Source organism: Ruditapes philippinarum, unplaced genomic scaffold, assembly GCF_026571515.1.
Source record: "Ruditapes philippinarum isolate M1 unplaced genomic scaffold, ASM2657151v2 ctg730_1_1_1_1, whole genome shotgun sequence".
Taxonomy (NCBI): Eukaryota; Metazoa; Mollusca; class Bivalvia; order Venerida; family Veneridae; genus Ruditapes; species Ruditapes philippinarum.
The window spans coordinates 243680-271082 of NW_026859790.1; the positions used below are offsets into that span (position 1 = coordinate 243680).

At 33.0% G+C, this 27403-nt stretch overlaps 2 protein-coding genes across 5 annotated transcripts in view; one reads left to right on the plus strand and one right to left on the minus strand.

The window, feature by feature from the left end:
- Positions 1–596: 596 nt before the first annotated feature.
- LOC132757926 (mediator of RNA polymerase II transcription subunit 17-like) lies at positions 597–18924 on the minus strand. Of its 2 annotated transcripts, XM_060749426.1 has the most exons (15): positions 18791–18924; positions 14280–14456; positions 13456–13591; positions 10727–10753; positions 8875–9052; positions 7824–7991; positions 7286–7416; positions 6829–6900; positions 6408–6470; positions 5788–5987; positions 5043–5099; positions 4567–4701; positions 3955–4078; positions 3203–3351; positions 597–834 (listed from the first exon to the last, which is right to left on the minus strand). In XM_060749426.1, exons 1-15 carry the CDS (start codon positions 18880–18882, stop codon positions 618–620), a joined length of 1926 nt encoding a protein of 641 aa, XP_060605409.1. In that variant the 5' UTR covers positions 18883–18924; the 3' UTR covers positions 597–617. The 2 variants fall into 2 exon arrangements, with proteins under 2 accessions (XP_060605409.1, XP_060605410.1); XM_060749427.1 differs by lacking the exon at positions 10727–10753.
- Positions 18925–19065: 141 nt separating this feature from the next.
- The window catches only part of LOC132757925 (pecanex-like protein 4), a 30711-nt gene continuing 22373 nt past the window's right edge, over positions 19066–27403 (plus strand). Inside the window, exon 1 of one of the 3 annotated variants that reach the window (XM_060749424.1) lies at positions 19066–19174. Coding sequence is in view for 1 of the 3 variants with exons in the window: in XM_060749423.1 (XP_060605406.1) it covers positions 26342–26393 (52 nt within the window). In the remaining 2 variants the exon portion in view is untranslated. Of the gene's footprint in view, positions 19175–25822; positions 26394–27403 lie in introns of those variants that run through there. The other 2 variants (XM_060749425.1, XM_060749423.1) reach the window with 2 other exon arrangements.

Here is a 27403-nt window from a genome sequence, read left to right on the forward strand (position 1 = left end):
AATAATCAACACTGGTTCTCCTTACACAAAAACATACCACATTTTACTGTTGTAATTTCCCATGGAACAGAACAGTTTTGATATTTATAACTTTTTTAATACAGCAGTTTCTTACTGTACACAAAAGCAATTATACTTCTAACAATACATGTATACCTGAATAAACTCCTTCATATAAAAATATTACAAGTTTGTCATATCTTTACCTTCCATGTGCACATTTAAATAACCATCTAGTTTTTATATCTTTTTATTTCTCATTTCTGGCAAAGTATTGGATTGTTTCAGCCATAAATTGTTTTGCTATGTAACCAGACTTTTAGGGACCTTTATTCACAAACTTCGCCCATTTATAACTTGCCACCATCATAACCACTGCCAAGAAAGTTGAAGATAAAACAGCATTCGAGATTTGGCCCCCTTCTATCATGAAAAAATTATGGGGGTGAACTAATAAAGGATGGGAGAAATCTGGCAATTGATATTTGAACACTGTCAATTGCCATGGAAGGCGGACCTCCCCATCCTGGGCAATTGACAATGTAGTAAACCTCCCTCTTCTCTTTCCTCCCAAAATTGTTTAATTGGAAACCAAAATTATGGTCAGCATAACACACTCATCTTTTTTTATTTACCATGGCTAAAATAAGTTCAAGTTTTGTTGCTAAATTTCTTCCCTCTATTTGGTCCATATCTATTTCTTTAAAAGTTCCACTTAGATTCAGCCATTTTGGGTCAATGAGTGCAGCCATACTGGGGTCAAGGTTATCTTTATCATCTATTTTTAGAAACACATGTAGTCCTGTTGTTGGACCACTTCTTACTGACAGCATTCTGCAATGTAAACATTATTATAACATCTTATAACATTGACAGAGTGATATAATATGATTAATCAATTACATATCAGCTAAGCTTTTATTGATGCTTTTGAAAAATGGATTACACAGAGTTCATGGCTGAAAGGACAAGATATTAACATAGAATGTTTGATATTCTATTATAAAATGTGGGTAAAGGGTATAACTGTTTTGTTAATTCTAAAAATAAAGTAAATTTATGAAAACTAGAACTATCACTAAATGTGATTAATACCCCCACAAGTCTGCTTCGGAAATGAGGATGTTACTAGTAACAGAATACCTTGTAAAAGAATTGAAACATACAGTTATGGTTGTGGGCAATTAAAGATAATTGTTGCATTTCCTTTCAATGTGGTTGGCCATTGATGAAGTTTAATTGAATTACTCTGTAATAAGTCCAGAGAGACTTCCCCTCATTGTGCTTGACCATTGTATGAAGTTGTTTTGAATTCCAACCAGTAGTTTTAAAGTCATGCTCTGGACAAGGCAAAGTAACAAAGGGCAATAACACTATAAATACTGAAGATAAAGTTATAGTTCTTATGCACTGCACTTCCTCTTATTGTGCTTGACCATTGTATGAAGTTGTTTTGAATTCCAACCAGTACGTTTTAAGTTATGCTCCGGACAAGGAAAGGTATCAAAGGGCAGTAACTCTGTATTTTGTCAAAATGGAGTAATGGCTCTTGTGCACTGCACTTCAGATGAATGTCCTTGACAACTGTATGAAGTTGTACTGAATTCCAAACAGTAGTTTTCAATTTATGCTCTGGACAAGATAAAGTAACAAAGGGCAATAACTCTGTAATTAGTCAAGATGGAGTTATGGTTCTTGTGCACTGCACTTCCCCTCATTGTGCTTGACCATTGTATGAAGTTGTTTTGAATTCCAACCAGTAGTTTTAAAGTCATGCTCTGGACAAGGCAAAGTAACAAAGGGCAGTTACTCTGTAATTAGTCAAGATGGAGTTATGGTTCTTATGCTCTGCACTTCCTCTCAATGTGCTTGACCATTGTATGAAGTTATAATGAATTCCAACAATTAGTCTTCAAGTTATGGTCCGGACAAAAGAAAGCAATGGAAAAGTAACAAAGGGCAATAACTCTGTAATTACTTTAGACAGAGTTATGGTTCTTATGCACTGCACTTCCTCTCAATGTGCTTGACCATTGTATGTAGTTATATTGAATTCCAACCATTAGTCTTCAAGTTATGCTCCGGACAAAAAAAGAAGGCAATTGAAAAGCAACAAAGGGCAATAACTCTGTAATTACCTTAGATAGAGTTATGGTTCTTGTGCACTGCACTTCCCCTTATTGTGTTTGACAATTGTATGAAGTTGTTTTGAATTCCAACCAGTAGTTTTCAAGTTATGCCACGGACAAGGAAAAGTAACAAAGGGCAATAACTCTGTAATTAGTCAAGATAGAGTTATGTTTCTTACGCACTGCACTTCCTCTCAATGTGCTTGACCATTGTATGTAGTTATATTGAATTCCAACCATTAGTCTTCAAGTTATGCTCCGGACAAAAAAAAGAAGGCAATTGAAAAGCAACAAAGGGCAATAACTCTGTAATTACTTTAGATAGAGTTATGGTTCTTGTGCACTGCACTTCCCCTTATTGTGTTTGACAATTGTATGTAGTTGTTTTGAATTCCAACCAGTAGTTTTCAAGTTATGCCCCGGACAAGGAAAAGTAACAAAGGGCAATAACTCTGTACTTAGTCAAGATAGAGTTATGGTTCTTGTGCACTGCACTTCCTCTCAATGTGCTTGACCATTGTATGTAGTTATATTGAATTCCAACCATTAGTCTTCAAGTTATGCTCCGGACAAGGAAAATGCAACGGACATCTGGACCGACCGACCGACCGCCCGACCAACCGACCGACCACCGGGTGACTCCTATATACCCCCCCAAACTTCGTTTTTGGGGGTATAATAAGATTAAAAGCTATTAATACAAAACACATATAGAAAGTTATACTTAGTCAAACATACATGAGTAACTTTAAAATAACTACATGTATATAATTAACAAATCATTCATATTATTAGAAAAAGTTGACTTAAGAGATATGTAAGGTGGTAGACACCAACGTTTTTTATTCACGTATGAAAAAAGAAAATGATGAGCATGTTAAACTTATTAAAACATGCTTGATATTTTGTAACTTCATAATTTACATTTGTTTCTTCCTTATTTTATGATTAACATCATTAAAACTTAATTGTGTTGATTTAAGTATCATTTTTCTTTAGTATTTTATGATTTCATTAAAATCTTTTATCACTGTTAGTGACAATAAAATATAACTTGTATTGTTGTAACTCACCTGTCATTGTTGGGAGCTACAAGCTGTATAGATGAGGCTGTAGCAAAGTCTTCCATTTCTCCGACACCACTACAACCATTATAACTGAGTATTTGCCAACCCATCAGTCTAGCCAGATTCTGTGACAGCGAGATATGATGTTGTGATACCTATACGAAAACAATCAACTCATTTATATGTCACATATGAGCCTGCGTCATGACAAAACCAACATAATGCGTTTGCAACCAGCATGGATCCAGACCAGCTTCCGCATCCGCGCAGTCTGATCAGGATCCATGCTGTTCGCTTACAAGCCCTATTACAAGTAGAGAAACTGATAGCGAACAGCATGGATCCTGATCAGACTGCGCGGATACGCAGGCTGGTCTGGATCCATGCTGGTCGCAAACACACTATGTTGGTTTTGTCCTGACGTGGCTCATTCCATTTAAATACATGTATCACATTTAATTCAATACAAGTGATTACCATCCTGGTCAGAAATAGTATCTAGCCATATATTATGTTGTATGATCAATAATAGCACCTCATATTCCAAATATATATCATATAAAAATACAGTAAACAAAACCTTACATCATCCTTCAATGAAACATAGATTGTGTAATTCAACAAGTACATTAAAATAAATTATTTCTTTAATCATGATTTGCTTAACACCATAAAATTATTTATATATATATCTTTACTACACCTAAAAATAAAGGTAAATATTTAGATATAAGGCCAGTAAAGACATGTTAACTTACCTGCCATCTAATGAGATCTTCAACCTCTTTCTCCTGAAATGTTAGAGACAGTGTTCTTCTGTCCTTAGTTACCACCTTGATACCTTCTGTTCCTATTTCAAGGTCAAATGACTGCCATGTTAACCTGTCATTGTATGACATAAATTCATATAATTTCTCTTAAAATTCGTACACTACATGTTATTTCATTCATGTAACATAAAATATTAAACTAACAATTCCTACAATATCAATGTCCAGCTTAACTTTCAAAAACTTGACCATCAAAACTGAAAGTAGTCTTCCTCTAAATATTTATATAACAAGAGGTGTCCATTTTAGCAACATTCTTCAATTTTCTCAGAGATTGACATTAAAACAAGTGTAGGTAATTTCACAAAGAGGGATAACATGATAAATATCAGTGCTAAAATTGATGGATATAAGCCAGTGAAATCATGAAACTGAAGATGTGTGAAGTTTCAAATGAATACAATCAAATGTTAACACAATATGAACAAGCAAAACTGTGATCAAGTGCTTCAAAAATGTCAAAATGGGAAGAGTTGCCCTACTTTCCTTTGAAAAGTCTAGGTTAACTCAGTCATATATATTGTAATAAAGAGTATTTACCTCAAGCCTTCATACCCATTTGATGTAATGATGATTTTAACATTAGATTGTAGAGGACTGTTGAGACAACTCCAGTGAGCCATGATCTGTGGATCTGCTATATTTGTCGCCAGTCTATCTATTGTTGCCATAGTTCTATAAAAACAATTATATCATATAGTCATTAATCTATGCGTACAGTAAGTCTACTTGTACCATAAATTTAAACTAATAACACTTTTGCCCTTGTTATTTTGCTGCAAGTTTTATAGGGTATATATATTTATGAAACAGTACTTTTTATAGAGTATAATTATATACACCTAAAGTCAAATTAATGCTGCCTACCTGGTGACACAAGTATAATACAATACACATATCTTAGTTTTATCAGTACACCTTTTGCAGTTGATATGTATTAAGATGCCATAGATGTGTAAATCATATATGTTTCAGAAAGTTTGTATGTTATTCAAAAAGTGATACAACTATGTTACCTTGCTCTTAACACTTCATGTCTTGCCTGTTTTATAATTTGTTCTAGAAGAGTTTCACTGAAAAATAAAATCAGCATTTCTATAACAGTCATTATACAATGTGTAAAAACTTGAATAAGAGAATTCTGAATTTAAACAAATTAATACAAAGCTCAGTTGCATATTAAAGTGACATTATGCTCATATTTTCATTGTCAAGTTGAGCTGAATTGACTTTATATTTCAAAAGATTGACTGTTTAAATGATGTTCGACTAACAGATTATATTGGAAAATGTTTGGAATAAAATTAAGAATCTGCCTAAAATATAAAAAGACTGCCCCACTCTTTTTATAAATTGAACATTACAGGTAAATTCTTAATGATATTTACTGAAATTTCGTTTGAATCCGGTGGTTATTGTTTATGCTAAGTAAATCATTAAAGCAAAAGGAATTATGGCAAAATGAAAATTTATTTTGACTCTCACCTGTTCACTCACTATATACCTTTAGATGGGCATAATGTCACTTTAACATACTTATACCAATTAATAAATGCTGTACATTATCCATTACATTTGACAATTGTACAATTAGTAAAGCTAAATTTTATCAATTAAGTTCATTAAACATTTCTAGATTCACTACTATATTAATGTTCATGTGGTTAACTTGTAGCTTAAATGGTGCTTGAATGTTCAATGCAATTCTTCCTTATACCGATTACATATGATAACAAGTCTAATACAATCAGGCTGTTTTACCTGTCCGCCATTTCTTTAAGTTCTGAGCGAGACATTGCCGATGGTCCAGCCAGGCGCCGTCTCTTACTCATACCAAAGCTTGCTGTAACAGGTTGTGGGGGATCTAGATGTAGTGTTTTATGATGTACCTCTCGTAATAATTGGTGTAATGAATGCTCTAATACATGATTATGTTCAACTTTACTAGGCTGGGCAGGAGACTGAAATCATGGTAATAATCCTGATTATTCTCACAGTATAACTTTGATATACCTATAAAGATTTCCAGGATTCCCATCTTATAAACAACATGTTTTTACAGAAACTGCGATTGATTTAAGCAAGAAGTACACAAAAAGAAATGGTGCTGAAATACACATTCACTTACAATTAAAAGTAATAATAGTATCTCAAAACCTGCTTCCCACTGCAGCAAAAAATCAACAAGAATCAAGTGAACCTGTGTTGTTTTTATATGCCTTATAACCTGCCTTGATCCTAAGATAATATTTAGCTGTAGAAGTTTCATTTACTATAATACATCATCCCATTGGGTTAAAAATAAAACTTGCCAACAAAATACAGAATTCAAATGATGATTGCTTGCTGACTGCTCCACACAATTTAAACATTCCACTTACTTTCTTTTCCCCTTTCCCTGTAGAATGGCACAAAACTATTGATAACTGTACACTTGGAAATATCTAAAAACAAATACACACAATTTCGTTTTAATTTACAATAATAATTTACAATAATTTTATAAGTTAACTTATATAAACTAAACATAATAAGACAAATTAAACATGTTCAAAATAAGTTACTTGTACCAAATACTTAGATTAATGATTGAAAACCCTTCATGTTCAAAATATCAGGGACATATTCAACAAAATAAATTATAAAACAAGCAAGTTTTTACTGCAATTACTAACTTTCTCACAGGACACAGGGAATGAATGTTAGTCATAAAGATGACTGTATGTAGATGAATATTGAATGCAAGACAAAAATTACTAATAGGCAAAGAAAATCTAAAACACAAGATAAATATAAACTTACATTTGTAATGATTTGGTTTGCAACAACAACATGTGGAACGCTGCTTTTCAACTGGGTAGCCTCTCTAGCAAGCTGGTAAATACATTATAATTATATCATTTACAAAGGTATTTTTTGCCTTGTTTTAAATTTGTTTTGTATTTATCTTTATATACCACACACAATATCTGGATTGTTTTTTCAAACATTTTTTTTCACATAATTATAATATTTATTGTCATTTTACTGGTTAGAAAACATGTAAAACAAGATAAGCAAGGAAGGGCGGCATTAACACATCCCCAAACTGTGTTAGGAGCAAGCAGCCCAGAAAGCCACCTAACAGGACAGGAACACGGGCAAAAACGGATGAAATGTCACATTGTAAGAAAGCCTTAATACAAAACAAAAAAAGTTACAATAAATGATGCAATACTCAAACAAGCAAATGTTTCTAAACAAAAAAAAGCAATGATACCTGTGAGAAGAGTTCTTTACAGAAGAGAACATTCTGAGCTGCCTCTAGTTTAGTCTGCCAGTGGGCATCAGAGGGGTATCTCCCAAACCCATCTGGTACCCTTAATGTAGCTGTCATCAGATCCATTGACTCTGAAATATATAAACTACACAAGTCACATCTTAAGCATCCCAAAACATTGGCTTATTAGGCATCATTTCGTAATATTGCTCATCTGAAGAGTTGGCCATATCAGTCTTATAACATTTGTAACAAAGGCAACTAATGATTTGGTTTTTTTTTTGGGTTGGGTTTTATGTCGCACTAACACAGTATAGGTCATAAGGCGACTTTCCAGCTTTACTGGTGGAAGACCTCCAGTGCCCCTCTGTTTATTATTTCAGGCACAAACAGGCACCCAAGTAGAACCACTGACGTTCAATAAGCTAGCTGGATAGCTTTCTCACATGAAAGAATCTAAAGACACACAGACAAGTAATGTAAACAATACTTATTAAATAAAGTTGTACAATGTATATACATTATATGCATATAATACCTGGCACACATTTAACTTCAACTTGAACGTACGAGGATCCCTCCAGCTCACTGGGTATAATCACCTCTAGTGCACTATGATTGGTCACACCACCCTCAGTCTGCTCTGATGGTAATGTTGTATTCTTACTTACTTCAAATGTTCCTCCTTGCCAAAACCTTGATCCAGCTGAAAAACAACAATGATATTTTAATGAACCTAAATATGATCAAATGGGCAAAAATAATGTCAGTTACCATTAAAATATCAAATTTTAAGTTTATTACAATTTCAAATTATATCAAACAAAGGATGTGTGACATAAAGTTTTTCATCATTTGTAAATGCAAAACATAATACATACTAGTACATATGATTACATGTATAATTTAAGCCAATTAAAAGCTGCATGCCGCCAGATGAACCAAAATATTTCAATAAAATTAAACTTGAGAAAAAAATAAACACTTTATAAAAGGTAAAAAGATTTAAGATAAAAATAATTTTTTCCATGTCATGTGCAACTTTTGACAGATTTTGCAGTATTTTCACCATATTTATTTGATGTTACATAATTTGACCTCTTTTTGGTAATTTTCGTGGATTGTAAGTACTGTTTGCAATGTGAAATTTATTTTCTTTGTTCACTATACAATATTATACTTTTTGATACATTTTCAAAATTTTTGAATCTGCAGGCATGCTGCTTCAAGTTGTCTAAACATTTATCAAGCTGTTTCCTTTAAGTTGGAAGTAAATCATTTGCTGATGAAAATCATTGATAAGTTTTAGAACTATAATTAACAAATGAGCCACGCCATGACAAAACCAATGTAATGCGTTTGCGATCAGCATGGATCCAGATCAGCCTGCGCATCTGCGCAGTCTGATCAGGATCCATGCTGTTCGCTATTAGTTTCTCTACTTGTTATAGGGTTTGTAAGCGAACAGCATGGATCCTGATCAGACTGCGCAGATGCGTAGGCTGGTCTGGATCCATGCTGGTCGCAAACCCATTATGTTGGTTTTGTCATGGCGCGGCTCAAATTTGTTTTCTCTCTCAAAAAATTACCTGATCTATAACTAAGGTCACCAATGATAGCATTTCCAACTTTTTTCAGTCTCCAATTTTGTCGTAGTTTAAGAAGTTCATAATGGAACTCATTTTGTTGTCTGTTACCTATCTCTTGTTGTGATCGTTTCAACCTATCAGCCCCACTTGTCAGGAGGCTCGCAGCTGTCGATAGTCCCTAGTTATATAATAAAATGATATATCATTATCTATACATTATATGTGGGAAGTATAAATTTTAATCTCTGTCACTTAGTCTCATATTTTGTCTAACAATTATATTTCATTTGTTTATCTAGCAATAATTTTCTTTTCCAAATACTTTGTATTTTTTATACTGTAACATTCTAAATTGGTTGTTAAACAGAATTCTTTTTTTTTGTTTCGTTATTGTAATTTTTTTTGAGACTGTCATTGTAAGATTCTACATGAAAAGTAAAATATCTCCCATAAAATTTAACAACATATAAAGCTGTTTTTATCAAATATAATCATCAAAACTTTTGTTATGCGAATGTACTAATCAGAACGTCCTTGGCTATTATCTATAATAACCCTGGAAACAATACAAATTGAAAGTAGTTCTACCACGTGGTTTCAGATGTAAACAGAAACAGAATTTGCAATGTAAAACAAATGTATTTATTTGACATCCAAAGGAAAAAAATGGGTGTGTTCTGGTACGATTATGATTGAAAATATGTCTAACAACACTTTTTAATTAAAAAATGCCCAGTTATGTACAATTTCAAACAAATCCCACTTGACATGTTAATGTCAACAGGTTTACATTTTGTACCTTTGGTTTCTACAACCATAATAATAAATATATAAATAATGAATTGTTTGCTCTCGTATGTATGAATTTACTTTTTTAGCTGGACTTTTATTTTGATATATTAGAAATAAACTTGTCAACAACTCCTATTTGTTAACATATTTAGTTTGTTAGCGTAGGTTAGACTAAAATACTGTATCTGTTCTGTGAATTCATACTATTGTGAAAGATCCAAAAAGTTGCCATTGGTGAATGTATTTATAAAATACTTGAACTGTAAATGTACAATAAAAAAGAAGTTAAACCACAGAGTGAATATTTAACCATTAAGATTTATTCATGAAGTATGAAATTTAACTGACACCATTACATGTACATTCTTTTTCCCCATCACAGTATGATATACCATCATCACATATACCAGTTACCATAGCAACAGTAACAATGTTTAATAAAATTTGTAAATTCTAGGAGATGAAAACGATAATTCATAGTTTGTTATGTAACTGACCAGTGCTGATGTGATGCACCCTAACCATGATTCTGTATAAAATCTTGAACATTCATAATATTACAGTGAAACATGTATACCCAGCATATACCACAGCTCTATAAAGGTATATGATAAACTTTAATATTATTTATGATAAAAATATTTTACACATACAGCATTATAGACATAAATATACTACAAATCCATTAAAAGCTCAGGCGAATAACAAGTCTGTGATTGTAAAGATAAGCGGACATATAAACATCTCTGACATGCAAAACCCATACATATACTGTAGCAGGTAACAAACTACAAGCAAACTAATGGTGACAATATATCGTTTAATGTAATACATATTAACTTTTTGGTGATCTTTTACTTTTAAAATTCATGTGCATTGTTTACTAAACTTCAAACTGTTTAGGGAAATATGATTTTAATATAACATTTGTATTATTGAAGCTAACTGATGCTTATATAATATTAGGTGATGATAAAATGTGAAAATAAATTCATGTGTGGTAATGAACATGCATTCCATGGCAAAGACCATAAAATAAAAGGCAAGTTATAATACTTACTGTGCACACTGATTGTAAGCCTAATGCCTTAAATAGATCACAGCAAACACACATATACATTGTATATAATCACTACAAAGAACCATAACTCTTTATTATATATTGTACCAATCAAACTGAACTAGTCAATAATGGAAGGTCGGCAATACCATCAATAAACATGCTGATAAAATTTAGTATCGAACACAAAAACAAACCATGAAAAAAAAATGATATATAGATGTTGCTGGTAAGTTTGAGATAAGAATCTGGTATCTAATATCTACATATAGCTGTTAAAAAATTGTTCTAGCTAAAACTCATTTTTATTATTGTTTTTTTTTATAAATATTTGCAATACTGATGGAAAATGTGCCCATTATGGACCAATCCAATTTAAGCCATTGCTTCACCTAAAGTTCACTAAAAGAAAATTAAAAACATACTTATTATTTTTACCTGTATTTCAATTCATCCTCATTTGTCAATTTTGGTGATTAGTGTATTTACATATGAAATATTTATCCCACAATTATAAACATATAGAAAACTTGATTTATTTCTCAATCGTAATTGGCACGCATAAAAAAGAATTATGGTTCTGTTCTTGAAATAATGAAATTAAATTAAATTCATGAAATACTAATGAAAACACACAAAGAAAATAAACAAGAGGGCCATGATGGCCCTGAGGTCGCTCACCTGTATATAGCCCCCCGGAGCGGGGCCAGTTTAAACCCCAGGGCTTTTATTTAAACAAACTTGGAAGACACCCTTAGAAGATGTTTCATGATGTTAAGTTTTTACTACACGAATATAATGAAAAACAATGACTTTTTGCCCCCCCCCCCCCCTGGCAGGGCCAATTTTAACCCAAGGGCTTTTATTTGAACAAACTTGGTAGACACCCATAAGAAGATGTTTCATGCTAAACATCTAAGCTCTACCTCATTGGGTTTTTTAAAAGAAGATTTTGAAGTTTTTGCTATACACATATAAGGAAAATCAATGACCCCCGGGGCGGGGCCAATTTTGACCCCAGGGCTTTTATTTGAACAAAACTGGTAGACACTCACTAGAAGATGTTTCCTGCTAATTCTCTTAGCTCTAGCTCTTTGAGTTCTTTAAAAGAAGATTTTTTAAGTTTTTACTATATGCATATAGGGAAAATCAATGACCCCCTGGGGCGGGGCCAATTTTGACCCCAGGGCTTTTATTTGAACAAACTTAGTAGACACTCATAAGAAGATGTTTCATGCTAAATATCTTAGCTCTAGCTCTTTGGGTTCTTTAAAAGAAGATTTTTTAAGTTTTTACTATATGCATATAGGGAAAATCAATGACCCCCTGGGGGCGGGGCCAATTTTGACCCCAGGGCTTTTATTTGAACAAAACTGGTAGACACTCACTAGAAGATGTTTCATGCCAAATATCTAAGCTCTAGCTCTTTGGGTTTTTTAAAAGAAGATATTTAAAGTTTTTTCTTTCGGTTGCCATGGCAACCAGAATTCTGCATGGAATTAAATTCCTTGAACAATTTTTAAAGGTGACCACCAAAGAGACATTCCTGTGAAGTTTGGATGAAATTGGCTTAGTGGTTTATGAGGAGATGTCATTTAAAGTAAAAGTTTACGGCCGGACGAAAAGCGATCACAAAAGAGATGTCGGTAGGACAGTGTGCTTGACTATTCTCATGGCTTGATAGTGAAACAAGAGTCTTTGTAATGTAAAGTTTTCTAAGTTCAAAAAGGGCCATTATTCTGTCAAAATCCATGTAAAAGTTATGGACCTTGGTCAGTCACTTCCTATTATGCTCTCAAATTAGTGTGTGAAGTTTCAACCAATTCCCTTCATTACTTTGAAGTACCAACATGAATGCAAAAACTATTCTTCAAATACTCAAGCTAAATTTTTTTTTAAATAGCATTTAATAAACAACAGTAGAATATTTAAAACTAGAAATTAGGCAAAAGAAGAAAAATGGTTTAAACCATTACCTTATTCTAAAGGTAACAGCTGAATAGCTTCCAATAAGAAGACTATGAGAAGCTACTAGTATATAAATGGGTAGGTTAGCTTTATATTTATAAATTACTAATCAGTTATTCACAATGAATGTTTCATAAAGAAGTACAGCTACACACAACTTTATTCCAGACAAATTTAGTAAGACTGACATTATAAAATGAAAGATTAATTTTCGTAATTTAGAAACTGGAGTTCATTAATTATCATAATGTAAACTTTGAATTTAACTTAAATGCACTGATTTTCATGAGATAAAAATAATATGAAAATAATAATAAAGTAAAGCAATAGCAAAGTTAAAATGAAGAAAGAAAATAGTTCTGAAGTAACATGTTTAGAGAATGAGTAAAAAGGTGGACTAATCTAGCTACTAAGTAACAACACAATATCAAAGTTAAAAAAGCAGAAAATTTTGAGCCGTGTCACGACAAAACCAACATAGTGGGTTTGCAACCAGCATGGATCCAGACCAGCCTGCGCATCCGTCAGTCTGATTAGGATCCATGCTATTCGCTATCAGTTTCTCTACTTGTAATAGAGTTGGTAAGCGAACAGCATGGATCCTGATCAGACTGCACAGAGGTGCAGGTTGGTCTGGATCCATGCTGGTCGCAAACCCACTATGTTGGTTTTGTCGTGACGCGGCTCAAATATCACACACACACAATAATCACACAATTAACTTGTTGTATAAGATGTAAACTGTAGCAGTAACTAGATACCTTTTTCTTAGCAAGGAGTTGTGTTGCTGACTTGGGTTCTGTTGTGTCTTGTTGAACATGTGCTAGCACCATATACTTCTTCTCTTTAGCAATATTAAGGACATCTAACAACACTCCCATCTCTGTGTAAGCTGTCCTGCAAAAACACATAAAAACGTTTCCTTAAAACAATGACACTATACAGATTTCTTTGTTTAACAAAATATATTCAGGATCAATTCTATCAATCATCACTAAATGAAAAGGTATTCCTATCAATACAATGTACAATAAAATTAAGAGCAAATAACAATTCCAACATGATTTTATAAACAAGAGGGCCATGATGTCCCTTATATCACTCACCCACCTGATTATTAAGACTCTTAATGACAAGGAACACTTAATATTGTTAACTATGAATGAAAAGCAGAAATAACTTAAAGTGATACCAAAATGTTCATTTGTGCATCTGAAATAGAGCTAATGTAAGCAAGTTTTTCTTCTATTTTTGGGCTGTGTGATTTAGTTTTTTGACCCAAGGTGATCCGTATTCAAACTTGAGCTAGAAATCTATCAAAAAATTTGTTGGAGAGGTTTTTTGATAGGTTTCCAGGACATTTGGACTGAAACAGTAGCTTCTATAGTGTTTACATGGTTTTTCTATAACCTAGATTTTCATATGAGAGGATTCATATTTGAATATCTGAGTAATTATTGGGACAAACATATTGACAAACAAATGTGGCAAAATAACACAATGTGGATAGACAAGGAACATTCACTGATCCTAAAGTGTATAATTTGTTACATTATAAAGACAGCTATGTGTGAGTATGATATACTTGAGTTTGTTCCTGACACTATCCCAGGGCCATAATGATGGCTGGAATGTGGACGCTTCTTTCTCTTTATCTTCAGTATCTTCTTCTGAAGTTGTCTTCCCTTTCTCCTCACCATCTTCTTCACCAAAATCTATCTTCTGTGCACTCTTTGCCAGACATTCTGACATAGACAGTGGGCTGCAAGTAAAAAAGCTATCATTAAACAATTTTCAACTTTTAAAATTACATTCTGATAAACACTTTACAGGGCTTTTTTCACAGATTGGGGAACCAGCCCTTAATTTTAGGGAAAAATTACACAGTATATTTGCAAAAGGGGAAGAAAAAACTTGATGTAAATTCAATTTTTGGGGAAAACTGCATGATTTTAAAGAATTTTTCTTTGGGGAAGCAGCCCTATTCTGGCCGATATTTTATCGATATTTTGCGTTATTAATAAAATTTCTTTTCATATGAGGCTAAATTGACATCTCATGTAAACTAATGTCACAGATTTTATCTGTATCAGTTGATACAATTTTATTTAAATTAGAAAAAAATTACGGCAATTTTAAAGCAACATTATGACATGATCCTAAGTATATATCTCATAAAGGCGCCAGAATGACGTCATTGTGGGGGATGAAGAATGAATGATTATTTGAGCACAATACAAGCCAGTCTGACAAGTAAGTTTAAACTGTTGAAAGAATGATAAATAATTTAATTAATTCTTGAAAAATAAGGTGAAATATTTTTTTGTTTAGTAAGTTTTTATGTCTTAGCTGTAGAAGGTTGCTTAATAGAACAGCTCATTATGAAAATCGGCAGCGGAAATAATCTCCGCTTAAAAAAATAGCATTATTATCACTTATTTTGTCATGTTTGAATCAAAATAATATAGGTTTGAGTGGTGTTCAATGGGCATTTTACACTGGTATGTTGTTCTGATGTGAAAAAATTAACCAATTAATCAATTCCCATGCATAAAAACTCCAAACCAGTGTTAAATAGTCGGTAAACACTGCTTAGGCCAATTCTATTTCTTAATATGTGATGGAAATTTTTTCAGTGTTAGCGATTTTCCCTAACTTTACTGAGTACCTGGGACTCAGTGCTAATAGATCTGTTACGTCCCAATTCAAATGGAACGAGTCCTCAATTACAAAAATGTCAATGTTTGCATAACTTCATAATACAATCAAATTTGTGACTGTTGATGTTCGCGGATACCATTGATAGGTTGGCCCAAAACGAGGCCGAGCACTTGCTCCTAGTCTACATTTGGGATATAAATCTGCATTGCTAATGAGAAAGGAACAAATGAAAATGAGGTGAAAGTCAAGTTCTTATAATACAATTTATTTAAAGTGAATAGAAAATCATTTTCAAGCAGAGCAAAAAAACTTAAGAGAGAATTGACCAATTATCGGGGAAAAAGTGTTTCGTCCCAGGGACTCAACAGCCCTTTTTTTCTTTCCTCCCTGGCAATTTTAGCGAGTAAATTGATATGTTTACTCAGTAAACGCGAACACTGGATGGAATGAAATATTCATTGTTGTATTCGGAAACACCTTGAACAATTTGATGATAGGTTGAACACCACCAATTCATTTGTACATTTACTGTAGTATCTGAAGTCTAGAGTTATGTCTATGTCCCAGAGAGGGGTTTGACATTAATGGAAAATAAATAGAAATATTCGAAGCACTCCGATGATTGGTTGAACATCACCAATTTATTTGTTTCTGTGGATATGGTATAAAATACCTGCATTTACCTCTTATTTACAAAGTGCAAGAAAAATCTGGTAATACGGGGAAGTCAAAGTCCGGGGCCGCGAAGTTGCCCAGGGCTTTGGCTTGCCCGGCTATAGACTACATGTGTATATTTAACAAGAGGGCCATGATGGCTCTGAAGTCGCTCACCTGTATATAGGCCCCCAGAGCTGGGCCAGTTTAAACCCAGGGCTTTTATTTGAACAAACTTGGAAGACAACCATTAGAAGATGTTTCATGCTAAACATCTAAGGTCGAGCTCGTTGGGTTTTATAAAAGAAGATTTTTTCAAGTTTTTTTCTTTACACATATAGTTAAAAACAATGACACACCTTGGGCAGGGCCAGTTTTGACCCCAGGGCTTTTATTTGAATAATCTCTGTAGACACTTACTAGAAAATGTTTCATGCTCAATATCTTAACTCTAGCTATTCAGGTTTTTTCAAAGAAGATTTTTAAGTTTTTGCTATACACATATAAGGAAAACCAATGTCCCCTGGGGCGGGGCCAATTTTGACCCCAGGGCTTTTATTTGAACAAACTTTGTAGACACTCACTAGAAGATGCTTTGTGCTTAATATCTAAACTCTAGCTATTTGAGTTTTTTCAAAGGAGATTTTTTAAGTTTTTGTTATACACATATAAGGAAAATCAATGACCCCCGGGGCGCGGCCAATTTTGACCCCAGGGCTTTTATTTGAAAAAACTTGGTAGACACTCACTAGAAGATGTTTCATGTTTAGTATCTAAACTCTAGCTATTTGAGTTTTTTCAAAGAAGATTTTTTAAGTTTTTGCAATACACATATAAGGAAAATCAATGACCCCCGGGGCGGGGCCAATTTTGACCCCAGGGCTCTTATTTGAATGAACTTGGTTGACATCCATTAGAACATGTTTCATGCCAAATATCTTAGCTCTAGCTCTTAGCCTTCTTTAAAAGAAGATTTTACTATATGCATATAGGGAAAATCAATGACCCCCTGGGGCGGGGCCAATTTTGACCCCAGGGCTTTTATTTGAACAAACTTGGTAGACACCCATTAGAAGATGTTTCGTGCTTAATATCTTAGCTCTAGCTCTTTGGGTTCTTTAAAAGAAGATTTTTTAAGTTTTTACTAAATGCATATAGGGAAAATCAATGACCCCCTGGGGAGGGGCCAATTTTGACCCTAGGGCTTTTATTTGAACAACCTTGGTAGAAAGGCCCCCGCGATTACACGTTTAAACAGAATTGGTTTCGATTTTCATTCATAAACGTTTACGATATTTTTTACCGTTTAATCGAAATGACCATGTTGTCTTACAAAATTTAATAATCACTGCCTGTGATCATGGATTTTATCAATTCTACTAGTTTATTCCAAAGTAAAAAATGGAAAATGGGTGTTTACAACCCTCCACACAGCATTACTGTGCAAAATTGCCCGTGACATAATACATTTTTGGTAAAAATTGGGGATAAAATGCAGAACATGTGTGCTGACTCAATCGTGATGAGAACTGCACATTCTTTATGTGTACATTTATTAAAAATAGAAAGTAAAACTCAAATACATGGTGTGTATAGTACAGAGGTACCACCGTTTAAACGGTATCGTTTCGTTTCTTGGCAATCGTGTAAACGTTTACAAAAAATTGTAAACGTGGGAGCCTTACTTGGTAGACACTCACTAGAAGATGTTTCTAAGCTCTAGCTCTTTGGGTTTTTTAGAAGAAGATATTTAAAGTTTTTTCTTTTGGTTGCCATGGCAACCAGAGTTTTGCATGGAATTAAATTCTTTAAACAATTTTCAAAGGTGACCACCAAAGGAACATTCCTGTGAAGTTTGGATGAAATTGGCTTAGTGGTTTATGAGGAGATATTGTTTAAAATAAAAATTTACGGACAAATGGACGCCTAACGAAAAGCGATCACAAAAGCCCACCTTGTCATTTTGAGACAGGTGAGCTAAAAAGAAAAACAAAAAATGATAAATGGCTAGTAATCCGATAATTGACAAATCACAACTTTTCGGCCTACAAGATAATGCTCAAAGCCGAGGAATTATGGGCAGCCATCTTGGATGGGAAATTAGAACAAACGGAAGCAGTGTATAAAATACCGAATGGCACTTTTAAAACGGAAAATGTAAAGTAAAAATACCAACTTCCCCGTTTATAGGTTTTGCCTAATTTCATATTATAGTGAGCTCGACGAGCAAAGCGAGCTTTACGGTAACGCGAGTACCTGGTGATGGTTTTGAATACTTTCGTCCGAATTGACACATCGCAACAGGCCGCATCACAACTTTTCAAATTACAAGATAACAATAAAAGCTGATGTACTCTGAATGAAAATGGAAGCGTAGACTGGTGTCCTGCGCACTTATTTGGGAACCATAATAGAAAGGGGGAACCATAATAGAAAGGAGGAACCAGAATAAACGGAAGCAGTGTATAAAATACTGAATGGCAATTTTAAAACGGAAACTGTAAATTTAAAACGATTATTTAAAGCTATTTTATGGTAAAAGAAAATCGACCTCGCTTGGCTTTGACTTTTTCATATTACAGAATATGTTATGCTTGATATTAAAACCTAAAAAGCCTTCCGCGCCATACGTAGCACCTAATTTCATATTATTAATCATAAGCGTCTGATAGATCGTGATGACAAAGAATGTGTTTGTATTTAATTATCATTAACATCTTAATCGTCTAGATTGTTTTCATAGTTTGTTTCAAATCTTAGAATAGACTTGGTGACGCTTACGGCACTAAAATTTCATGGCCATCAAGTGAAACTTCTTGAATCTGATTTTCATGGACAGCTTCAATCGCCACTGAAACTCCGGCGACAGCCATTTTGATTTAATATTTCAGCCGTGTCAACGAATCAAAAATATTGTCAAAGATTTATATTCTCGATATATTTTTTAATATATATTTTATATCTCAATAATATTAAATAAATAGTAAGTTGAAAATATTTGTAATTTTCGTACTGCCTGACTTCGAAACTATCAATCAAAAATATATAGAACAGCTTTGTATGCTTTCTACCATATTTGTGTCACGTGACCAAGCATACCAGTGTCAAGGTAAACAACTGTGTTTTATCTTATGAAAAACAATTAAGTTGTCACTTAGATTTAAGGTAAGTTTGAAAAAGAAAATCCATTAAGAAGTTTTTATTAAAATAGCTACTATATTCTGCATTCATATTTGTACAACACACTTCCATCTTGAAAATATAGAGTCAATTTGTCAGTTAGTCATGTCATGCATATCAACTGCAACTGCCTGTTTACTGTTATGTCATTCATTTAAAACGTTAGTGCACAGTGTTTTTTTCTGTATATAACTACTACCCTTAAAGGGTACTGTTCCCAATAGAAAATAGACATTAAAATTCCCTATTTCTAATGTTTTAATTCCCAAAATGGCTGTTTAACAAGGCCAAGTGATTTATCTGAAATTTACATTCAACATATATGAAAAAGGCAAAGCCTCAAAGCAAGCTTGATTTACTTTTACCATGAAATAGTATAAAATAATGGTACATTTTTTATTTTACATTTTCTGTTTAAAATTTGTCATTCGGTATTTTATGCACTGCTTCCGTTTATTCTGGTTCCCCCTTTGTATTATGGTTCCTATATAAGTGCGCAGGACACCAGTCTACGCTTCCGTTTTCAATCAGAGTACATCGGCTTTTATCGTTATCTTGTAAATCGAAAAGTTGCGATGTGTCAATTCGGTACTTCGGACAAAAGTTCGCATTACGCTTTGCGAGCAGGCCCTTTGGGCCAGCTCGTCGAGCTCGCTATAATTCACCACTCAATAGTTCTACCTGGACAATGGAAGCTGTTAGCTATCTTTATTCATGATGACTAATCTTGTTTGTAGCTGAAAAATGCATATAAAAAAATTCCCAATTTAAGTCAAAATAACGCATATTTTTCCCAATCAGTCTGGTACCGGCACTATTCCCTAAGTAGAGGAAAAAAACGCTGGCACTGCATTCAAACAAATCCAAACAACTACTGACTTATATGAAAATAGGCAAAGCCTATGAACCTGAAAGCCAAATAAAAATATTCAATCATTTTTTTATTTTACATTTTCCATTTTAAAAAAGTCATTCAGTATTTTATTTCTGCTTCCATTTAGACTGGTCCCCAGCGCACTTTATCTTGAATGGGAACCATAATACGATAGGGAACCAGATGAGAAAAATGTGCAGCCTGACCGAGACTCAAACCTGGGACCCAAGGAATACCACAACCCGGCTCTACCGACTGAGCTATCCGACCGCTTACACCTCTTCTTCCCTAAATAGTGAATAGTTCTGAACCGTGACACATGTTTTTAATCAGAACACCTCAGCTATAATTGTTTTATGTCTTGTAAGTCGAAAAGTTTCTATTGGTCTGTTATGAGAATTATCGCCGATTATCATTGCGTTATGGCCCCACATGAAATGATGCTGAAAATAAATTTCATTTTCATATTTTTTTTTTTAATTTCCTTTTAAATAGACATGTGTTGTCTTAAGCTGGACAAGCCAAAGCCCGACCTGCTTTGCGGCCCTAGGTTTTGTCTTCCCCGTATTACAAATAGGGATGGATATCATTACGAACGAAACGATACGATACTGGTACTTGTGAAACGATACAGTATTTTATCGATACTGGATACTTTTTAGGTTGTTTGAGCAGCATTATTCATAATGTACTCATTATTTCTATAGTAATCTCATTTTGATATGTTATATTATCAAATTATCATTCTAGAGCCACCATGATGTTGACATTCATTTTTGTTTTAAATTTTCCAAAAAATGCCAAGGCCCATTTGGTATTTTATGCACTGGTTCTGTTTATTCTAATTCTCTGCCCTATTATGGTTCCCATAGAAATGCGCAGGGGACTAATACATCAAAAAGTGATCAACAAATGCTGTATCAAGTATTTGAATATATGCAGCATGTTGTTAGTAAAGGTTTTCATAAATACCAATATCACCTCTACTGGGAACGGTAGTGATTTCCCTTTACTTGGATTACAAACATTCAGACCATAGCCATTTCGCATTCTTTTTGTGATATTATTGACGTAAATAATCATTGATTTTATTTGTTTTCCTTTGTATTTTTTATATATAATCTTTCCTTTTAATTTTGAAATTACCGTTTAAAATACTGATACTTTTATCAGTATCCAACCCTAATTACTAATATATTTCCCTGGGACAATTTTCCACTGGAATGATTAACCTTCAGACCTTGTCACCATTTGCACAGGGATAAAACATTTTGTTCTGATATTATCCCCTACCAAAGCTACACGAAGAAAAGTCATGCCTTCATAACAAAATTTATACCTTAATCAGAACACTTAACTTTTATTGTTTAAAAGATTGTCGCTCTATAATAAAATTAAAGTATTCTGGGTAAAGTTTGTATGCAGTGACGAATAAAATAGTTTTATATTTTTTCATGTAGCTATGGTATGAAATAGATTTGGATGGGATTTTCATTGGTGATGTTTAGTTTTTTTAGATGCTATGGTATTTCTTACGCAACATTTGTCTATTTTGGCCTAGCCTCTCAGTAGGGGGGAAAAAGACACGAAAAATAACAATTTTCAGGAAAAAACCCTTGTATTACAATTCAAAATAAACAATAAAAAGTTGGACACCAGTCCAGAGAGTCATAGTAATAATTCAATAGTTATATAGCCATCTTCCTGGCCCTGAATTCAATAGTTATATAAGCTCTATCTTCCTGGCCCTGAATTCAATAGTTATATAGCCATCTTCCTGGCCCTGAATTCAATAGTTATATAGCCATCTTCCTGGCCCTGAATTCAATAGTTATATAGCCATCTTTCTGGCCCTGAATTCAATAGTTATATAAGCTCTATCTTCCTGGCCCTGAATTCAATAGTTATATAGCCATCTTCCTGGCCCTGAATTCAATAGTTATATAAGCTCTATCTTCCTGGCCCTGAATTCAATAGTTATATAGCCATCTTCCTGGCCCTGAATTCAATAGTTATATAGCCATCTTCCTGGCCCTGAATTCAAAAGTTATATAGCCATCTTCCTGGCCCTGAATTCAATAGTTATATAGCCATCTTCCTGGCCCTGAATTCAAAAGTTATATAGCCATCTTCCTGGCCCTGAATTTAAAAGTTATATAAGCTCTATCTTCCTGGCCCTGAATTCCCTGAATTGATCCAGGGCTTTTTTTCTTTCTATAGTAGGGGCTGTTAAAGGGCTGCTTCCCCTAAGAAAAATTCTAGAAATGGCACTAAGAAATATCACATGTTACTAAAAAGAAATTATTATTAATTCTTTTTCTTATGTAAGGTGATAAATGTTTTTCACAGGTCACTTTTGTCTGTAATTAAATACACTGCAAGTACAAAAGAACATCAGCAATAGATGGCACAGTTCGCCACACACAAATCAATATTACTTCAAAATAAACTAATAGAGACACATGCATATCTTTTTTATTGAAAAATAACAGTCATTCAAAGCAAAGAAAAACAACAAAGACAATTGTATTTGACAATGATAATTTCAAGAAATGGTAGTGCTGCACACAAAAAATACATTAGAAAAATGCAGCAGGACTACAAGTGAATGATGCAGATATTCATTTCCAGCGGAGATAGAAAAGTTCATTCTTTGTTAAATTATAGAAAGTTTCATACAAACAATCTTGTAGTGGAAATGTTCACTCAGTCTCCGTAAAACATATTGTAAAGTCTGCAGTTGTGGAGATATGTAATCTTTGTCTGCATTTATTTCTCCCAACCTCAGTTACTATTCCCATGATAATGAACTAGTCATAATCAAAATCAATGTCGCAAATTATTTTCTTGATAGAAATATATTCCTTGTAGGTTTTCCATTTCTTAAATTAGTTTGAATAAGCTGTAAGGGAAAAAACATCTGTTTAATCTGAATATACAACTTCTTGTTTTACGATGTTAACTAAGCATTAAAGAACAATTAGTAAAATGAAGGTTATATTGACCTTGACCTTTGATTCGGAAATGGGCATAATTCATCAAGATGCATCCACATACTGATCTTCAATGTCCTACCGGTAATTAAAGTATTAGACCAGAAACAAAAACTTGATCGAAAGAATTAATAAAGATCATTGTGACCTTCACCTTTCATTCAGAATAAGTATGGCAAAAGTGAGTCTTTAGTGCATTCTGGTCCTATCTGAAAATGATGAACCTAGTAGTTCTTTTCTGGTGAACTTAGGTTTCCAGACACTTAAATTAGTGGACCTGGTCCTTTTTCCAAAAGATGGACCTTCAGGTCCAGTTCCCAAAGTGGTACCGTAATCTAAACTTGTTCCGGAAAGTGTTGAAGAAAATCAATTCATTATAAAATGGAAAAAAAAATGATCCAATTTTAGAATGAGAACGAAGTTTCATTTCTGAAGAAAAGTGAGTAACTTTACATATTTGACAATAATATATTGTCAATATCAGCTGTAATATTATAGAGAAGTAGAATTAGCTGACATCTTGGCAAGCTCTTTTATTATTATAAAGGAAGGAATGTTCCTGTCTATTTGAAATATGTCTGTGATTTGTGTTATTGATGAAAGAGTTGGAGAAGATGACAGTTATATGATTGATTACAGGGTTACAAATAATGTTTCTCTTGTTGTTAAAGCTGTTTATATTTTATAACTTGATAAGATGCCAAACTTACAAAATTAAGTTAGCCTGAAAGTAGGTTTACACCAGCATGTTTTTGTCCAAGAATTAAGTTGCTGGAAATGGTTGCTTCTTCGAAAGTGCATCATCTTTTTAATCTTAACCTACCCAGTTGCCTTTTACAAACTAGAGCATTGAACATTGTACAATGTATATAAGAACTGAACTGAACCTGAAATACAGGTTAGCTTTAAAATTTGATGGGATTTACCCAATAGACATTGCACAGAACTTCACTATATTTGGCTTAAAAGCCTTTTATGGATGTCACAGCTTAGGGCTGAACTCTTGCCAGTAAAAAAACAAACTTAAAAAAAAAATGTATTATATGAGAGCTGAGGCCATTATTAATTTTTTGTTTGCAATTGGGCTACTGGCTACTCTTTCAGATGGTAGTTATCTTATTTGCTTACTATGCTCCTAGATCGGTAGATTGGAAGTTTGGTCTCTCTGTTTGTCACAAAATTGTAACCTTGACCATAAACAAAAAGTCCTGCCTACAACCTCCAAACTTCACAGGTGCATGCACCTTTATAATTCTACCTGACAGACCCACTAAGAGGGCATGGGGTCAAAGGGCAAGGTCATTTCCCCACCCAGTGTAACATGACATTCATTGCACATGTTTAAATATATGTGTGTAAATTTTGTCATTTGTTTAACACTGTTAGTGCAAAACATTTGGTTTCTAAAGGGGCCAAAAAAAATGAGTTCTTTTAAATGGGTAAATATAGGTAACACAACTGTAAACCAAAGTATTTGTAATGATGGCCTGAAGCCATTGTTTTAAAGCTTCAGAATAAAGTTATTATGTATCATAATGAATGATGAACTATTAGTAGTGTTTAATAATCAGACAAGACAAATGTGTTGCTTGGAACTGCAGATTAATGTTCAAGATAATACCCTAACAAAGCACAGAGAGTATAACAATTGTGATTTGTTGTTAATTGTAAGGTTCTGGTTGTGACGGGGTTATTCAGTCATGTGATATTAAATGCTATCAATTGTAAAAACATTAATTCATGAATATTTCGCCTTAGTATGAATAAAGGTTGAACATGACTAAATTAAATCTAATAACCAAACAGGTAGTGATGTAGAATTAAAGAAAAATGTTATGTGAATGCACAGCTTTGTACAACATGCCATTTATAAAATCAATGTTTGCCCCCTTCTGGCACTTTGATATTGTATAAAAAGTAAAAGGAATCATAAACATGTATTAAACAAAATAGAAACATTGATTTTCAGGAAACACTTTCCCGTACTTCTCAGTTTACCATAATTAAGGTAATTTAATTGATTGCTTTGGGATAACAGAAGCTTTTAATTTATAGCATGTACATGTATAAACATTGATTTAGTGTTGGAAAATAGTGATTTAGTTTTAGACAATGAAATAGTTGAAGAAGCATTGATTTTAGCCAAAGTGATATAACTTTTATTTAGGTATAACCACAGTGATTAAGTTTTGGAAACACTGATTTAGTTTTAGAAAGTGTGAGTCAGTTTTAGAAAATAGTGATTTGAGATTTAGAAGTCTTTGGACATTAATATTTATGTTAAGTTGCAGAAACAAGGACTTAGTGTTGGAAAAATTCATTATCATTTGTATAAGAAACTATGATTTAGTTTTAGAGACACTGATAAATTTTAGAAACACTGATATAGGTTAAGAAACACTAATTTAGTGTAAAAAAAACAGTGATTTTGTGTTGGATTGATTTAGATTAAGAAACTATGATTTAGTTTAAGGGACACTGATTTATTTTAGAAACACTGGTATAGTTTTAGCAACACTGATATAGTTTTAGCAACACTGATATAGTTTTAGAGACACTAATTGAGTTTTAGGGACACTGATTTAGTTTAGAAACATTAGAATGGTGATAGTATGACAAAGTTTTGCTTGAATTGTAAAACGTTATCCAAGATTTCCTGTATTATGATATAGCTACTGTAACATTCCTATAACAGTATGTATTGATTTATTGGAAATTTTGCGGCTAGCCTTACTCTTCCAATCGTGATGTAACAGCCTTGTTGTGCCAGGAAAGGTTTTTATATTCAGTAAATAATCCATTGCCAATTGGAATAACAAATTTCTGTTTTTCTGCTGCCAGTGTTAGACAAGATTCTCATGCAATTTGCAAGTCAAATTTACACTGATGATTAAAATTGATTTTCCAATAAACATTGTGTTTTCTTGAAGTACCAGGATGCAGAATGATTTTGTTACTTGATAGAATAATAGAGATTTTCAAATTATATTGAATGTTAAAAGGTTACAAATGTAATTGAATTTCTGTCAAATCAAGGAATGATGGAATAGTTATTGGAGCATGTACGTTAGTTACAATATTATCAACTGTACTCGGAGGACAAATCTAAATGAATATTTGATTTCCTGCTCAAACATGATAGATTAGAACTTTTACTATTCATTCCTGGATAATAAACATACTTGTGTTTTCGTATACATTGGTAAAAAAAAATTATGTATAAGATAGATTTATTCAAACTTTGAATATTCCTCTGGTGGATTTGACTGATTTTGTTTGTTCAAAATGGCGCTAAATTTGGAAAGATTGAGTGGAGTTGACAGGTCTTCAAGAAAAGGTATTTAATATTATAAAATCATGCATTAAGGTTTTTAATTAAGTATTCAATTCTGTTAATGAATTTATACAGCTTTAGAAAAAATGTTTTTGAAAAATTATATTTACATTAAGTTGAATGATTAACATATTATTTGTGTTTTTTGGTTTTTTTTTCCCCAACTACAATGTAGCAAAGCTTCTATGTCAGACTATTCTATACAACTGTATTTATTTTCAAATAATTTCAGACATTATTTTGTTTACTTTCAAGCTATGGTATGAATATAATGTGATGTCTTACTGTCATTGAACTCAGAGTTGTTTATCATCCTCAAATATTGTCAATATTTATCTCATCTCAGACTGGAATAAAAGAGAAAATAATTCCTAGAAAAAATAAATCTGTGTTTATGTCTGATTGCAACAAGAGATCTTATTAAAGTGTGTCTGTCTGACTGTCTGTTCTGTAGCGTTATGGTAAGATATAGTAGATATTGGTGAAAATTATTTTTTATAACATTCCAATGAATGATTTATTTTTACAGGACTCTCCATTAACAAATTTTGGTGCCGAACTCCTGATTTATTTTTACAGGACTCTCCATTAACAAATTTTGGTGCTGAAGTTCGGCACAATTTTCCCTTAAAAAGTACATGTATATATTTTCCCCCTATTTTTTTTTAAAATAAATCATATGAAACAGTTTTCTTCTTTATTTCTGTATGAAAAAAAGCTCAAGCTCATGATCCTTGAACAATTTTTCTGTAATATTAATAGAGTAAATTTAAACAATTCTAATTAGTTTTACATGAAAATGTTTACTGTTTCTGCCAGCAATGCACAGATGTGCAGTAACTGTATTTATGATAGAGGTCTGTTATCATCCACGCCATCACTAAAAGATATAATGGCTGTTACATACCAGGGGAATTATGATGTCTGGATTGTCTTTAATCTGTGATCAGTATTAGTACAACAATAACAATTTATTTTATTTGTCTGTTGCCAATGTTTTTGGATGTTTTAAT

Excerpts from the sequence above, each read along its gene's own strand:
- LOC132757926 (XM_060749426.1), bottom strand. The coding sequence starts at position 18,882 with ATGGCTGTCGCCGGAGTTTCAGTGGCGATTGAAGCTGTCCATGAAAAT. Across the intron at positions 5,100-5,787 it reads CTTAAAGAAATGGCGGACAG|TGAAACTCTTCTAGAACAAA; the intron begins GTAAAACAGCCT and ends TTTATTTTTCAG. Across the intron at positions 4,079-4,566 it reads AATGGGTATGAAGGCTTGAG|GTTAACATGGCAGTCATTTG; the intron begins GTAAATACTCTT and ends ATACAATGACAG.